Here is a 17,585-nt window from a genome sequence, read left to right on the forward strand (position 1 = left end):
GTACATTTGTTCTATAACAAATCTGTTAAGAGTTTTTTTTTTTTTTTTGTCATGAAAGAGTATTGAATTTGTCAAATTTTTTTCTGAATCTATTGATATGATCATGTGATTTTTGTCCTTCATTCTGTTAATATGGTATATCACATTTATAGATTTGTGTATGTTGAGCCATTCTTTCATCTCTAGGATAAATCCCACTTGATCATGGTGAAACATCCTTTTAATTTGTTGAATTTAGTTTGTTACTTTTTTTTTTGAGAATTTTTGCATCTATGTTAATCAGGGATATTGGCCTATAATTTTTCTTTCTCGTAGTATCCTTGTCTAGTTTTGAAATAAGAGTAATGCTAACCTTGTAAAATGAGTTTGGAAGTATTCCCTCCTTTTCAATTTTTTTGGAAGACTTTGCAATTTAAATGTTTGGTAGGATTCAGCAGTGAAGCCATTGGGTCCTGCCTGGGATTTTCTTTGATGAGGGTCTTTTCATTACTGATTCAATGCCCTTACTTGTTAATGGTCTATTCTGATTTTCTATTTTCTTCACGGTTCAGTCTTGATAGGTTGCATGTGTCTAGACATTTATCCATTTCTTCTAGATTGTCCAAATTGTTGGTATGTAGTTGTTTATAGTAGTCTTTTATCTTTTGCATTTCTGTGGTATCAGTTGTAATGTCTCCTCTTTTACTTCTGATTTTCCTTGAGTCTTCCCTCTCTGTCCTTAAGTAGTCTAGTTAAAGGTTTGTCAATTTTATTTTTTCAAAATACCGACTTTTAGTTCTGTTGATCTGTTCTATTATTTTTCTAGTCTCTACTTCACTTATTTCGGGTCTAATCTTTATTATTTCTTTCCTTCTACTAATTTTGGGCTTAGTTTGTTCTTTTTTTAGTTCTTTGAGGTGTAATATTACGTTGTTTACTTGAGATCTTTCTTCTTTTTTGATGCAAGCACATATTGCTATAAATTTCCATCTTAGAACTGCTTTTGTTGCATCCCATAACTATGTCTTGTGTTTCCATTTTCATTTGCCTCACGGTATTTTTTTTTAATTTCCCTTTTCAATTCTTCTTTGACTTCTTGTTGTTCAGGACCATGTTGTTTAATTTCCATGTAATTGTGAATTTTCTGAAATCCCTCCTGTTACTAATTTCTATTTTATATACCACTGTGGTTGGAAAAACCATACTGGCTATAATTTCAATCTTCTTAAGTTTGTTAGGCTTGTTTATCAGTCATCAGTCTTGGAGAATGTTCTGTGTGTATTTGAGGAGAATGTGTATTCTGCTGCTGGTGGATGGAATATTCTATATATGTCTGTTAGGTCCATTTGGTCTAAGGTGTAGCATAAGTCTGATATTTCTCTCTTGATTTTTTGTCTAGATGTTCTGTTCATTGCTGAAAGTGGGATACTGGAGGTCCCCACTATTACTGTATTACAGTCTAACTCTCCCTTCATATCTATTAATATTTGCTTTATATATTTAGGTGCTCCAACGTTGAGTGCACATATATTTATAATTGTTAAAGCCTCTTGATGAATTGACCCCTTTATTATCACATAATGACCTTTTTGGTCTCATTTTATAGCTTTTTACTTAAAATCTATTTTATCTGATGTAAGTTTAACTACACTTGTTCTATTTTGGTTTCTATTTGCATTGAGTATCTTTTTTCATCCTTTCACTTTCAGTCTATGTGAGTCCTTAAACTGTGAAGTGAGTCTCTTGTAGGCTGGACATAGGTCTCATTTGTTTGTTTTTATCCACTCAGCCACTCTATGTCTTTGCATTGGAGAATTTAATCTAATTACATTCAAGGTAATTATTGATAAAGACTTACTACTATCATTTGGTTCATTGTTTTATGGTTGTTCTGTAGGTCCTTGTTCTTTTCTTCCTCTCTTGCTGTATTCCTTTGTAATTAGGTGACTTTCTCTAGTACTATGCTTTGATTTCTTGCTCTTCACCTTTTGTGTATTTAATATACGTTTTTTGCTTTGTACTCACCATGAGAAATATATAAAACACCTTATAGTTACAATAGGCTATTTTAAACTGGTAACAACTTAAATTTGATTGCATGCAAGAACTCTACACTTTTTAACCACCCTCCTCAACATCTGTGTTTTCAATTTCACAAGTTACATATTTTTATGTTGTATATCCCTTAACAAATTATTGTAGGTATTATTTTTAATAGTTTTGTCTTTTAACCTTCATACTAAAGATAAAAGTGATTTACACGCCATCATTACAGTATTAGAATATTCTGAATTTGACCATGTACTTACTTTTACCAATGAGTTTTATACTTTCATATGTTTTTGTATTACTAACTTTCAACTGTGGAATATGACACATATAGGAAAGTACCTAAAAGCAATGTACAGCCTAATGAATTAATGTACAGTACTCATCTGTGTAAATATCACCCAGGTCAGGAAATAGTATTCCATAAGCTCCCATTTACCCCTTCCCAATCACAATCCTCTCTTTACCTCCTAAAAGTAATCACTATTCTGATTTTATTTTTACAGTAGTCACTTTCTTACTTTTCGTTATACCTTAACTTTCTAAGTATGCATTCCTAAACACTATAGTTTAATGCTGTTGGTTTTGAACTTTATATAAATAAACTCATACTGTGGATTATTTTTGGATTTGGCTTATTATGGTGCTTATTATATTTGTGAGATTCTTCCATATGTTATATTTAGTTCTACTTCATTGTAATTACTGTAGAGTAAGGAATTCTGAAAAGGGCTTAATAGTAAATATTTTAGGTTTTGTGAGTCAAATGACAAAATCAATGATACTCATTTAACAAAAGAGAAAACAAATTTTCATAACATTTTTGATAAAATACACTACTAATAATTGACTATAGCTTTTTGTGATATAGTTATCTTAATGAAAAGAATGGAATTCTTATTTGGGGGAATAACATTTTGCTTAATTTGGGTTCAAGTCATTGAAATTGATTGCAAATGTTCATTTATTAATAGCGATGTGTAATTAGATTTTCCTCTTTCTCATTTCGTCTTTGAAAATGAGATTTTCCCCTATCTTATCTCATCCCTATGTCATCTTTGAAAATGTCTTTTCATTCAGAACGGTATGGCCAATACTGGTATCCATCCACAATTATATACTTTTATATAAATATCCATATGTATTGCTTGGAAGGCATTTATAGAATTCTATTAGATTCTTCTCTTGATATTTTCTTTTTAGCACGTCATTACAATACAGATTACTTCCAGTTGAAGGTAAAATGGACTTGCTTCCATTGCAGATAAATAGATTTTGACATTTCCTTTGCACTTGTTTCAAAGTCCAAAATTGCTACTAGAAAAGTAGTTTAGGCTCAGAAAATATATCCAATGCAAATACATGTAGGAATGAAGATCTTCCTTCTTGTTTTAACTTTTCATAACATAGGAAGTATATTATTTGGGATTCAAATAATGTTAGTTGCCAGTGAAGGGACTTCACCATAGCATAAGCTCTGCATGTGAGTTCTGCTTGCCTTGCAACATTAGGACAGATTCATTAAAAAATATTACCGAGTCTGCAGCAACAGCCAATTTCCAAAGCCAGTCAGTGTTCTGCGACAGTAGCTGAGGATGGTGCTCTTACTTACAAAAATCTCAGTCTTGGCCCTGAGCTGGAAAAAATCACACTGAAACTTTATCACTCTGAATCACTGAATGTCAGAGTGATGGTGCAAGCCAGAACATTCAGCTTCTCTTTCTGACCAAAAACTAACCAACCAACCAACCAACCAACCAACCAACCAACCAACCAACCGACCAACCAACCAAACAACACACATACACAAAAACCCACAAAAAACAAAAAATGATAGAAGTGTCAATGGTTAGGTCCATGGAACTGAGTGAATTTTATTACTGACATAACTGGTTAAATAACATGATGGATTCAAACATTTCTCAACCAGAAAAAGGGTATCTACCTAAAACCTAAAGCTAACATTATATGGGAAAATTTGGCCTCACCCTAGGGGCTCCTCTGCACCCTAATCCATCATGCCAGCCCACACAGCTCCCCTGGCTTCTCTTTCCCTTGGTAATGTCCCTCTGCCCTTGGCAAGAATATGCATCTGTAGTTGTTGGGCATAATATTCTACAAATGTCCAGTAGGCCAAGTTTTTAAAAATTATGTATCTAAAATATTCCATTTTAATTTTATTATTATTATTGAGACAAGGTCTTGCTCTGTCACTCAGGCTGGGGTGCAGTGGCATGATCTCAGTTCACTGCAACCTCTGCCTCCTGGGCTCAAGCAATCCTCCTGCCTCAGTTTCCCAAGTAGCTGGGACTACAGGCGCACACCACCATACCTGGCTAATTTTTTTTGTATTTTTTGTAGAGACAAGGTTTCACCATGTTGACCAGGCTAGTTGCAAACTCCTGAGCTGAACTGATACACCTGCCTTGGCCTCCCAAATTTGCTGGGATTACAGACGTGAGCCACTGCACCCAGCCAAATATTACATTTTTAAATGTTTTTTCTCTCTGCTCGCTTGTTAGTTCCTGATAAAGATTAAAATTTCCCAGAATTATTGTGGATTTGTCTATTTCTACAGGCAGTTCTGTTAAATTTTGCTATATTTAGGGTAAAGGCCGTGCTATTAAGTATATTTAAATTGTGACATTATATCTTCCCAATAAATTAGACCTTTATTTTTATGGCATGTCCTTCTTTTTCTCTAATACTTTGTGCCTTAAAGTTTTCTTTGATATGAATATTGCTATATCTGCTTTTCTATGGGTGGTGTTTTTACGGTATCTTTTTCAATGTTTTAACTTGCAACCATTTTGTATATTTAGATTTTATATAGGCTTCTTGCAAGCAGCATATAATTTAGTATGATTTTTATTCAGTCTGGTAAATTCTGACTTTACTTGGAATATTTTGTCCATTCACATTTAATGTACTCAATGACAAATTTTGGTTTACATCTGCCATTTTATTCAGTGCTTTCTATTGGTTCTGTTTCCTTTTTTCTCCTTTCTATCTGCTTTTTGTATTGAGTGTTTTGAAAACTTAATCCCATTTTCTTCTGTTAGTTTAGACGTCATATATCTCCTTACTATCCCTTCAGAGTTACCCTAGAGGTTACAAAATGCATCCTTGAGTTATCACGGATCATTGAGTTATCAATGTCAACTTATACTTTTATCTTCCTCCTAGACAATGCAAGTGTCTTAGAACAATTTAATCTATTTAGCCCTCTTCTGACTTATATATTACTCTTTTGTTTTATAACTGCATTGCTCCTATTACTGCTGTTTCTTGTAATTATTGTTTTATGCAATCAATAAGCCAATCCACATACCTGTCCTTAAATTTATTTCCAACCTTCCACCTGGGATAATTTTTCTTCTGCTTAAAAAGCACGCTTTAATAATTTCTTGTGTTGCAGATCTCCTAGTGATAAATTTTATTAGTTTCATTTGTCTGAAAATGTCTTTCATTGCCATTCTTGAAGAATATGTTTGCATGAAGAATACATTTGCATAGAATCCTACTTTATTTTGCTATTTTGATATATTGAACATATCATTCCATCTTTTTGGCTTTCATTGTTTCTGATGAGAAGTCAACTGTCAGCTTAATTGTTGCTCTTCTGAAGGTAATTTATCACTTTTCTCTGAATGCTTTTAAAGGTTTTTTTCTTTTTGGCTTTCAGCAGTATTAGTATTCTAAGATGTATCTAGGTATGGTTTTCTTTTTATTTATTCTGCTTAGGGTTAAGAAGTCTTCTTGAAAACAATTCTTTTATTATTTTTGGAAAATTCATATTCCATATGATCTCCCAACATATTATTCCTTCCTTTAGTAGTCAAATTTATTCAATCAGCGGTCCATACCTACTCACTTTTTCTCCTTTTCTAAATCATTAAGTTATTCTAAATCTATCCTTCTCTCTCTTCTATAAATTCCTATCCTTTTGTCTTTCCATGCTTCTTTCTAAATATCTCTGAGGAAGGATTCACTGAGTTTCTCATTTTTGCTACTGTATTTTTAAATTCTGGAATTTCTATTTTCTTCAAATATGCTATATCATTTTTATTATGTCCAGTTCTCTTGAAATTTTCAATATTGGCATTTACCCTTTGAACACAGTAAGTGTCTTAGCTCAGGCTGTCATAACAAAATACCATAGATTGAATAGCTTAAACAGCAGAAATTTCTTTTCTCACAGTTCTAGAGGGTACAAGTCCAAGATCAAGGTGCCAGCATGGTTAGTTTTGGTTGAAAGTTCTCTTTCTGGCATCTAGATGGCCACCTTCTCACTGTGTCTTCACATTGAAAGTGGAGGAAGAGAGGGAGAAAGGAAGAGAGAGAGAGAGGGAGAATGGCAGAGGGAGAGAGGAAGAAGGAGAGGAGAAGCACTGTGATGTCTCTTCTCGTAAAAGCAATAACCCCATCATGAGGGTTCTGCCCTCATTACCTTATCTAACCCTAATTCTCTTCCAAAGGTCCTGTCTCCAAATACCACATTGGGGGTTATAGCTTCAACATATGCACTTTCAGGGACACATTTCAATCATAGCATTCTACCCCAGGTAGAATTCATGTTCCTCACCATTCATTCTACACCAACAATACCAAAAATCTTAACTCATTCCCACATCAACTCTAAAGTCTACAGTTCAAATTCTCATAAATATTATCCAAATGAAGTACGGGTGAGACTCAAGATATGACTTGTCCTGAGGCAAAATTATTCTCCACCTATGAGCCTGTGAAACCAGCCACACTATGTGCATCTAAAATACTATGGTGGGAGAGGCATAGGGGACATATTTCCTTCCAAAAGGGAAAAATTAGAAGAAAGAAATGGGTGATGGATCCTAAGCAAGTCCACAACCTGGCAAAGCAAATTCCACTGGATCTTAATTCTTGAGTATAGTCTTCTTTGGCTTAGTGTCTTGCTTTCTAAGCCCACTGGGGTGGCAGCATCATTCCCATGGCTCTGCCCCTTTGACTCTACAGTGCCCCATCCCCATGACTCTAGGTAAGTGTCTGCTCCCTGTAGCTCTGCTGACCCAGGGTCCCACCCCATAGCTCAGATGAGCTGGGGTCCACCGGGTGATCCTTCCTCCAAAGCTCATGGTGAAAGCCACCTGGCCTGTTGAAACTGGGACAATGGCCCTGATGACCTCTGGATCTCCTGTGGAATCATTTTTCCTTCTTCTTGAAGAATAGTGCACGTTTGCAGCTGAATAGTTCTATCATCCCATCCTGTCTAATTCAAGAAGTCCAATCAATAGGCTTCCTTAATTTCATCCTGCAATGTTTCTGCTCATATAATCCCATACACTTATCAAATGTCTGTTAACCGACCCTTAGCATTCCCATCAGAAAGAGCTTTCTCTTTTTTTCCAATATGAACAGGCTAAGAATTTTCCAAATCTTCACATTCTGATTTCTTTTTGATTAACAATTGCTTCTTCAATTAATCTCTTGCCATTTGCATTTTACGATAAGCAGTCAGGAGGAACCAAGTTGCTCCTTCAACACTTTGCTTAGAAATATCCTCAGCTAAATATCTAATTTCATTGCTTGCAACTTCATCCTTCCATTAAACACTACAGCACAGTTCAGTTAAGGTCTTTGCCATTTTATAATAAGGGTCATCTTTCCTCTAGTTTCTAATAACATATTCCATATTTCCATCTGAGAACTCACCAGAATCACCCTTGATGTCCATATATATATAGTATATACCTCAAAACTCTTCCAGCTTCTACCCATAACCAGTGGCAAGTCCACTCCCACATGTTTAGGTAGTTGTTACAGTAGTACCCGACTCCTGGTACCAAAATCTGTCTTAGTCAGCTGGGGCTGCCATGACAAAACAACATAGACTGGACGGCTTAAACAACAGAAATGTATTTTCTCATCGTTCTGGAGGATAGAAGTCCACAGTAGTAAACATAGTTATTTTAAAGTCTGTGTCTAATCACAAAGGCATAAGAACGATACAATGGACTGTGCAGACTTGGGGGGAAGAGTGGGAAGGGGACGAGGGATAAAAGACTACAAATATGTTGCAGTGTATACTGCTCTGGTGATGGGTGCACCAAAATATCACAAATCACCACTGAAGAACTTACTCATGCAACCAAATACCACCTGTACCCCAATAACTTATGGAAAAAATAAATAAAGTCTGGGTCTAACAACTCCAATATTTTAGATCCTTTTATGTCTGTTTCTGTCATCTGTTGTTTTTGCCGCTTGTTCAGATTGTCATGTCTCCTCATGTACCTGAATATTCTTGATTGTGTTCTAGAAATTGTGAAAATAGAGGTCTAGAACAATGTTAACTTCCTGTAAAGAGAATTTACGTTTTATTTCTGGCAGGTTCCTTGAGGCAATAGAAACCAAGAACCTCGTTAAGTTCAATTTCTGGGATTGAGATTTTTAAAATCACTCAGATGATGAGAAGCTAAACTACATTATACGCCAGGGATAGTTTACTTCCAGTCAACCCTTACCACTAGGGCATAGCCTTTTAGAGTCCCTACCCAAATGAAGAAGGTTTACCAGGGCCCCATCCTTGACTCAAGTTTTTTGTCCCCCTGGTTTTGCAAAGCTTTTAAAAATACTGCTCAGTCTTTCAGCCACATTTTCTAGAATCTTCATATTCTCCCAGGAAAAAAGTAGCTCCAAATGCCAGACCCAACCCTCTAAATTTCTATCTTCTCCTAGATCTTGGCCCAGAAATTCTTCACTATTTATTAGCTCTCTGTTCAAGCTAATTAAAAATACATATTTTTAAATACGTATTTTAAATCAGTGGTCCATGCCTACTGCCCCTTTCCCTAGCCATCATTGAATAATCTCACATCTGTCCTTCTCTGCTTCCCTCTGCAAGAAGGAAGAGGGAAGATATGCTTTGGGGACAGCTAAGCTGCATGTTCCATCCATTTAATTTATTGGTTGATCACCTTTATTGAGTGTCTGTAATTAGCCTGACAACTAGACTTTCTTGCAAGTAGATTTTATAATTATCATATACGCTTTACATAGGCTTTAATGAAATACATTTTACTTTAAGTATAAAATAGAAGATAATTTTTGTTCTCCTCTGGCTTGATTTCACAGGTCACTATGGATGTCATGGAGTAGGTATCATAATCAGAAGTAAAGGCAGATGCATTCAATGCAAACTGTGTAAATTATTAATCTTATTAAATTTCCACGTCAGAAAAATGACCACCCCAACCTTAAGGCTTGCTTTTGTCACAGTAATAAGGTAGGCAAATGCTTTGGTCCTTGAATTTGCATTTTATAGACAATATATAACATAACATGTAATAGATGTTTTATATTTTCAATTATTTCAGAGGTTATTTTACTATTAAAGTCTAAAGTTTTTCTGCTGTAATTTACAGCCACAGTTTGATATTTAAGAGTCACTTATTAGCTTTCTCTCTGCAGTATTTTTTACCTTCCCTCTCATCTCAACCTTCCTTCCATGATTCCTTTTGATTGAGACTTAAGATTCCATTCTATTGGACCAAGGACTGAAGCAGAGAAATTATTTGTATAAGATTATACAATTGGTGGCAGAGTTGGCCAATACACAAAACTTCTGAGTGCCAGACTAAAATTTCTCCCTAGCCCTGGTACTTTCCCCAACCTGATGGTTGGCATACCTTCAGGGCAAAACAGCAGAAGATGTGCCTCTACCACAAAAGGGTTGAGGGAGAAAGTATAGGCAAAAAGTTCACTCCATTCCCCTCCTCATGAGAATTTTAGTTTTAATTGACTCCCTAGCACTATTCTCCTAGTAACCTGATAAGGTGATAGGTGTCAACTGTGTTACTGAGCAACTTGAACTACTTAAAAATGACCCCTGATCGGCAAATTCCATCTGAACTGGGAGGAATGAATACCTAATAGAAAACCATAGCTTTGAGTTTCTGTGAGTATGTTGACTTTTATAGCCGGGCAAATCCACGGTGGGGACCCTGGAAGCTATGCCTATGGAATTATTACAAGAGATTCTGGCCCCTGGGGTGTGAAACTTTTACGCCAGGGCAGCTCCTGTACCCCCCCCCACCCACCTACCTCTTTTCCTTGTATTGTATCTGCACTCCATAAACTAGGGACTAAAGAAAATAGCTATGTGTTCTTCTGCATGGCTATGGCAAGGGCTCCTACAGGAAGAGAAATGTCTGATGTTGCCTTGCTGGAAGCTGTTTCCTGTCTTATATTTTTCTAAGTACATTCATGCCAAATATGGTCTATGTTAGTCTTGTGAGTATGACAGCCTTTAGTTGAGCCCAAGACCAACCCCTGGTGGGCACTGCAGAAGGTGTCTGAGCTAGAATTGGGCAGGCTGTGTGTGTCATGCCATGCTTACAACTAGCACAATGCATTAGGGCATACCTTGTCTACTTCCATAAGAACAAGTTTTTTTTTAATGTATAACACTGACACATTCTGTAGCTTCATTTGACAAGGTACATACACACTACAAGAACCCATAAAAATAATTTAGAGTCCTATTTTTTGTATCACAAGAGTCTATTTGCTGTAATATAAACTCTAATTTTCTAATAATCTCAACAGTAGATGCTATAACCTAGAGGAAATGTGCCAATTTAAACAGAAGTCCTCCATTTCTTAAACAACAATCTTCCATTTCTTAAACAGCAATTATGATTGTTAGAGCACAGCACAAAGCTGAACAATGCTGCTTTTCTTCCTTTCTCCGCTTTTTTTTCCAGGTGGAAAATCAAACTCACCTTAGCTGTTGTTCTCATTTTGAATTTCTTTCTCAAGTAACATGGCAGCATTTGAGGCCTCATCTTGCTGTCCCTCAGTTAATCTCTTTTGAACCATGCTTTCTGTGCAACTGTGGATGATCTGATGGGCTGCAAGAATATGTTTCCGCTGTGCGTTCCTCACTGTGCCAAAGCAATAGAAAAATTTTCACTCTGAAAGTCTGAACGAAACCATTCCCAAATGTTTCAAGAGAGTCATGATAGAAATAATTTTGCAAACTAAAGGTAAACCCAACTCAAATCTAATTTCTTTCTGCTCCCTCTGTTCCCACTCTCTGGTTCAGCCCAGTCATACTCCTTCCCACCAGGCTTGCCTCCATTCCACTCCTCAGCAGTTTCCCTCACCTGGAATGCCTGTACTCCAAAACCTGGAAAGCTCATGTCCAACATCCTCCAGGAAGTCTCCTCTGACTACGCCAGCCCAGATTTACCACTTACCGCACTTCAGTTTGTACCAACCTATTCAGCATTGAAGCATTTCATGTGAGTTACATTTTGTTTGATACCTAGAGTGTAAATAACTTACAAATAAAGACCTTGTCTTATACTTCTTTTTGAGCCTTAGTTCTTAATGTGGAGGGGACTTACTGATTGATGATGAGTTTATGAGCTCATGGCTTTAGAAGGTAGTCCTAGCTCCAAATTCTAAGAATATTCACTATCAGGTAAGCACCTAAGCCCTTGGAAAGGAGTAGTGATGATGATGATGTTAGCAGTTAGCATTTGTCCTTACTTTGTACCAGGTACTGTTTTAAGCAGTTGACATGTAATTCTTCATTTAATCCTCCTAAAAGATAGTATTTTAATATCCTCATTCTCAGAAGAAGAAACATGGACACAGAGACATTAGATAATTTACCTTTTTTTGATCCACTTTACGTTTTTCTGATCCATTGGCTTTTTAAAAAGTGATATATCTCAAAATCGTCTGTATGTAATATTATCTTAATTTTGGGTAAAGAGTGTATATATAATATATATGGTTCTCATTTGAAAAGAGAAAAAAAAGGTCCTAGTGTGCTCCCTGTTCATATGGCTCTTTTGATTTGGCAAAAATATAAAGGGAAGAGGCTAGGGACTCACACAACTTGACCGCAGATAAGTGCCACTGGATTCCTTTCACTCAAGTCTTCCTCCAGATCCTCAACTCAGACTCCCAAGGTGAGAGAGGGGATCACAAAGTAGTAAATTTTTTTTTTTTTTTTTTTTTTCCAGACAGGATCTCACTCTGTTGTTCAGGCTGGAATGCAGTGGCACAATCTCGGCTCACTGCAGCCTCCACCTCCCGTGCTTAAGTGATCCTCCCACTTCAGTCTCCCAAGTAGTTGGGACTACAGGTGCATGTCACCACACCTAGCTAATTTTAAAATATTTTTTGTAGCAACTGGGTCTCCCTATGTTGCCCAGGCTGGTCTTAACTCCTGGATTCAGGTGATCTTCCCACCCCAGACTCCCAAAGTGCTGGGATTACAGACTTCAGCCACCACACCTCACCACAAACTAGTAATTATTAAACCCACTGTTTTCCTCCTCTCTTTCAATCCTAGGGTGGAATTCAACCAAGGGTGTAATGGCTTTGAAGCAGCCTGGCCTCACTTTGAACCCAGGAGAAGCGGAAAGGAGTTGCATATTTTCTTAAGGTCCTAGAAAACATAAGGTCCTTTTGTAACATAATGTGACGCAGAAATATATTACTTGATCTGAAAATTAATTTTTTTGTATAAGCACTATCATACGCTATTGATGCAAGTCAACGATCATTTTGTGGGGCAATATGGTAATATCAAATTGGGAGAACAATCTTTTTGTAGGAAATTTGGTACTATCTATCAAAATGTAAAATACACATACCTTATATCCCAGCAATTGTACTGTTAGGAATTTACTCTCAGAAGCATGCCGGGATATGTGTAAAATATATTGACTGAAGCACCGTTAGTAACAGGAAAACAAACTGGAAACAAACTAAATGCTTATCCTTAGGGGGTACTGGTTTAAAAATTACACTACAACCATGCAATGGAAAAATCAGGCATTTCTTTGTCCTCTCCAAATGTGTTAGAACTCCACCATTTCTTTATCCCTGGTCAAGCAAATTGAAATGTTAAGCATTTTTCTGCTTAAACCTGTCTGGAATTCCCCTGTATAATTTTCAATGCTTTTGAGCTGCCATTTCACTTAAATATTGTTCTTCTCCTGGTTGCTCCCCTCTGTCTAGGATCAAGCCTGCCATCAACAGTCTCAGAGCTATGGAAGAATCTTACTTTTCTGTTTAATATATTATTTTCTCTTTCTCTATTGACTGAAAGCATCAATCTTTAAAAACATGCCACCAGTGACAAATGATAAATTAGGATATTTATACTTGGATGGAATTCCAGCAGAAACAAGCTATTTGGGGTGCAGGCAGAGCAGCAGAGTAGATTTAGACCTTTCCTGCACCCCTGCTTTTTAGTATTCACGGTTCACGTGTCCTGCCTCCATAAGGCTGCTACAATGTGAAAATCTTTTATATGCTCATTATCTGTTTTATGCTTTAAAAATAAAAATAAAAAATACACCTCTTCTGAAAATTTGGTAACATCCTTTTAAACAAGGTTTGGATTTTGATATTGTCACTCTTATTAGAACTACGTCCCATCTGTATTAGAGTTGATTATATTCTAGAATCAGGTAGCATGAAGAGAACCTGACAAACTCTGAAATAAGAAAACTCAGTGATCCTCCTTCAGAAATTTCCCCATCCCTCTGTTTAATTTTAAATCTCTGGGATATTGAAAATAAGTTACATATTTTAAAAATCCTAAAGTAAAGCATTTACATTGGCTTACCTTTTTCTTTGACAAAGTATTTTTGCACCTCTGGGATCAGAAAACTATAAACCAACTCAGCAACAATCTCCTCTGACTGAAGATAGGTTCGGCTAAAAAATATAAAACAAATTGAATTATTTCTTTGGTTTTTTTACTTGAGCTGCTGATTTATGCTTTCCTGCTGTGTAAGCAACTCCATTCAAATCCCAACATCACCTTTTCCTTGATTAAGTGATCTGAAATATCACATTCCTGGCAAGTTTGTTTAACTCCATAAAAAAAATTTGGATTTGACCCTGTCCTTCAGTTACCCTGCCTGCCAGGAAGAGAATGTTGGAAACACAGCTTATACATAGAAGCCAGAAACCTTGGGATGAAGTCCCAGTAATGTTGCACACACGTATTCACATTGTTTTTATGCTTCCGAGTATTCTTAAAGTAAGTAATGAGAGTAATCCAGATTGCAGAGCATAACTGAGAATACATACAGAGGTACACGCATATTGGCTTCTCAGGAGTTATGTTAATAAAACAATGGACCCTGAAGTATGAGTTATTTGTTTCTCCTTGGTGGTGAAATTGTAAGCTCTTGAAAAAATATATATGAGTATCAGCAAATAGGCTGTCCATTCTACAATCTGTTCTCTTGATACACACCGGCTTTCCATTTCATAAGCAATGTCATTGATTTTCTCAGCCATCTTCTCTATTTCTGCCCTGGCTTGTTCTTCTGCAGTATTCGCTTCAGTATTCAGTATTATGTCTTCTAGGTAGGAGCTTATAGTACTATGGTGAACTTTAACTACCTGCAAAATACAATAATACCCTCACTAAAACAGATATGCTGTTGTAAACAACACAAGAAAAATACACAAACATTGGGTTAACTTTTTTTAGCTCATATATTTCATTTATTAAGTCAACAGTCCCTTCACTCATCATTCATTTTCTTTAGCATCTCATCAGTCTATTCCTCATCCACCTGCCTACTCATTCTGGGCAGCCCACACCCATTTAGCCCATTTCAGAATTATGGATCTTATTGGGTGGGGGGGCAAGACAGCATTGCTGAAGGATCATGGGCTTCAGAGTCAATAATGCTGGTTCAAATCCTGGCTTTGTTCTTACCAGCAACGTGATTTGGTCAAACTACCTAACAGAAGAACAGACAAGGAGGTATTCTCCAGTATCCTTTTCCTCCTTCCTCTTACATAATAGAACCCCTGGATTTCAGCTAGGCAAACAGGTGCCTAGAATAAAGACTACATTTCCTAGCACCCACAGGAGCTGGATTGGCCATATGACCACATTCTGACCAAAGAAAGGATTCTTAAAGGGAAAGACCTGGCTTCTTTTTTTCTCTCTTCATTTCTCCTTTCATGAGGACATAATGCTGGAACACCAGCAATCATCTTAAATTGCCAGAAGGGCTACGACTTAGGAAGAGAAGAGCAGAAAGCTAGAAGGATCCTGGGTCTCTAATGAATTTATTGAATTATCATACCAGCCCTTGACTGCTTCTTTTTAAAGCTTACTTGATATCATGAAATAGGATACAGATTTTAAAAGTGCATTGGAAGCAAACTCAGAGATTAGAAAAATAAAACAAAATAAAAAGGACAGAGCACATAAATGTACAGTGTAATGAATTAGGGTAAAGTCAGAACCCATGTACTATAGTAACTGCCAGTATCTTAGAAGGCCACCATGGTTTCTTCCTTTACTACAGCACCTTCCCACTTTCATGGTAAACACTTTGTTTTCTCTATATTTTTGCTCCCTAAGTATGTAACCATAAGCAAAGTAGTTTGGTTTTTCCCGTTTTACAGGTGTATGCACATAGAAAGATTAAGCAACAACTGTGGCATACTTAGTTTTACGTGTATATGTATGCTGATTATCAGCTTCTTAGAGGTAGGGCACTTTTCTGTTTCATGTCTAAATATATCTTTGTATCTGAGATAATGCCTGGGACTCAGTAACAATTCAGTACCTGTTTCTGGATTGGCACTTTGGCACAATTCTGAGTATATGATACTGTACACCTATGTGTAAAACATCAACCTTCAATCCTTCTCTATGGGAGACTCTCAATGGCCAGTTGAATACAGTATCAACCAAACAACTAATCAACCAAAATATATCTGCTGAAGGTCTATTAGGTACAGGGATCTATGCTGTGTTGTGCAAGGCACAAACGGAATATACAATATTCATGCTCTCATAGAGCCCACCCTCTTATTCAGGAAGCAAGTTGCATCTATATGGATCAATTAGACAGCTCAGTCATGTAATAGTAGAGAGGTGGAAAGTTTACTACGGTCCATCCATAGCCATATATGTACCTGTGTGTTTATGTATATCTTTATAAATGTGTAAATTTCTGGACACATTTGTGCGTGTATGTACATGAATAAGGAAACGTGTGGCTATGTGTGTTCCTCTATGTCTTGCTAATATTGTGCACACCAGATATTTATAAATATGTCCTCATGTATGTGCCTGCAAAATTGTATATGTATTTAAAGATGAGTCTATGACTTTATATCTGTGTTTCTGTCTATATGCTATATTTTGGAAATTTATTAAATATTACATTTCTGTTTTATAATTTATGTGCAAGCTTATTTCTCTTCAAGAGAATCTGTTTGAATGGAGGTTGGGGAAATAGGATGGAAAATAGTCATTATATTTTAATTAGGAAGGTTGGGAATTAAAATGATGGATGATATTTGAATCTGTGGATCCACAGTGGGTACATTTTTTACCTAAGTGATTCTTAAATCAGGCTAGAAGGGCTATCTTAACCCTTTCTTGCCCTTGCTAGACAGAGCTGATGTTTTCTGCCATCATTCCCATTTAGAAGATGTCTTCCTAAGAAGCTTTTTACCAGCTTCTTCCTTTCTCTGCTTTTGTGTATAGTAGCTCCTCGGTTCCATTGCTTCTTATTCTCACCCCCAGCTATTCTTCCCATCCCCAGATGGTTCTTCCTTAGTGATATTAGGTAGAGATGGCAAGTTCTGATTTGCCAATAATTTCTTTTTTTTTTTGAGACAGAGTCTTGCGCTGTCGCCCAGGCTGGAGTGCAGTGGCCGGATCTCAGCTCACTGCAAGCTCCGCCTCCCGGGTTCACGCCGTTCTCCTGCCTCAGCCTCCCGAGTAGTTGGGACTACAGGCGCCCACCACGTCGCCCGGCTAGTTTTTTTGTATTTTTTTAGTAGAGACGGGGTTTCACCATGTTAGCCAGGATGGTCTCCATCTCCTGACCTCGTGATCCACCCGTCTCGGCCTCCCAAAGTACTGGGATTACAGGCTTGAGCCACCGCGCCCGGCCTGATTTGCCAATAATTTCTAAATCTCAGTAACCCTTTTTGAAGAAAAGTGTGTTAAGATTGGTAGGAGGCTACAAGCTGGTCACCAACTCCCAAATTTACATCTTCAGCCAAAACCTCGTTTCTAAATTCCATCTTGTAGATCCACCTACTGAAACAATACCTCTGCTTAGATATCCCAAACTAAATATAAATTGATTTCCTGATTCTTCTCCTGCCCCTACGCTTATTCCTCTCTCAACTTTCCTACCTCAGGAAATAATACCATCATCTTCCAGTTGCTTAAGCCTGACACTGGACATAATATTCGACTTCCTGTGTCTCACTCGGGCCTTCACTACTTCAACAGCTACTTCCTGGCCGCCTTGTTCCCCCCTCTGTCCTCCCTCCAGCCTGTGCTCCACACAGCAAGTGGAGTAACCGGCTTAAAATGTGTCTCTGGGCTCTATTTGTTTCCTTCATGGAGCTCAATACATTTTCTAATTCTATACACAGGTGCGTATTATGTGTTATCTAAGCTTTAGGAGATAAGGGATCGTGTCCGGGTTTTTTTCCCCTCCAAAGTTTCCCACAATGCCTTTGTAGAGTGCCTGCCATACAGTAGGAACCCA

The 17,585-nt window shown here is 37.1% G+C and overlaps 1 protein-coding gene across 5 annotated transcripts in view; it reads right to left on the reverse strand.

Annotated features, from left to right (window-relative positions):
* Positions 1-17,585, reverse strand: part of CFAP91 (cilia and flagella associated protein 91) — a 66,726-nt gene that overhangs the window by 8,896 nt on the left and 40,245 nt on the right. For 3 of the 5 annotated variants that reach the window (XM_045384683.3, XM_045384684.3, XM_005548056.5), the window contains exons 15-17: positions 14,300-14,448; positions 13,661-13,752; positions 10,791-10,952 (exon numbers count right to left, since the gene is read on the reverse strand). In XM_045384683.3, coding sequence (XP_045240618.2) covers positions 10,792-10,952; positions 13,661-13,752; positions 14,300-14,448 — 402 coding nt within the window. In that variant the 3' untranslated portion in view covers position 10,791. The remainder of the gene's footprint in view (positions 1-10,790; positions 10,953-13,660; positions 13,753-14,299; positions 14,449-17,585) is intronic. The other 2 variants (XM_074033379.1, XM_065539165.2) reach the window with 1 other exon arrangement.

Source organism: Macaca fascicularis, chromosome 2 (assembly GCF_037993035.2).
Source record: "Macaca fascicularis isolate 582-1 chromosome 2, T2T-MFA8v1.1".
NCBI classification, from domain to species: Eukaryota; Metazoa; Chordata; class Mammalia; order Primates; family Cercopithecidae; genus Macaca; species Macaca fascicularis.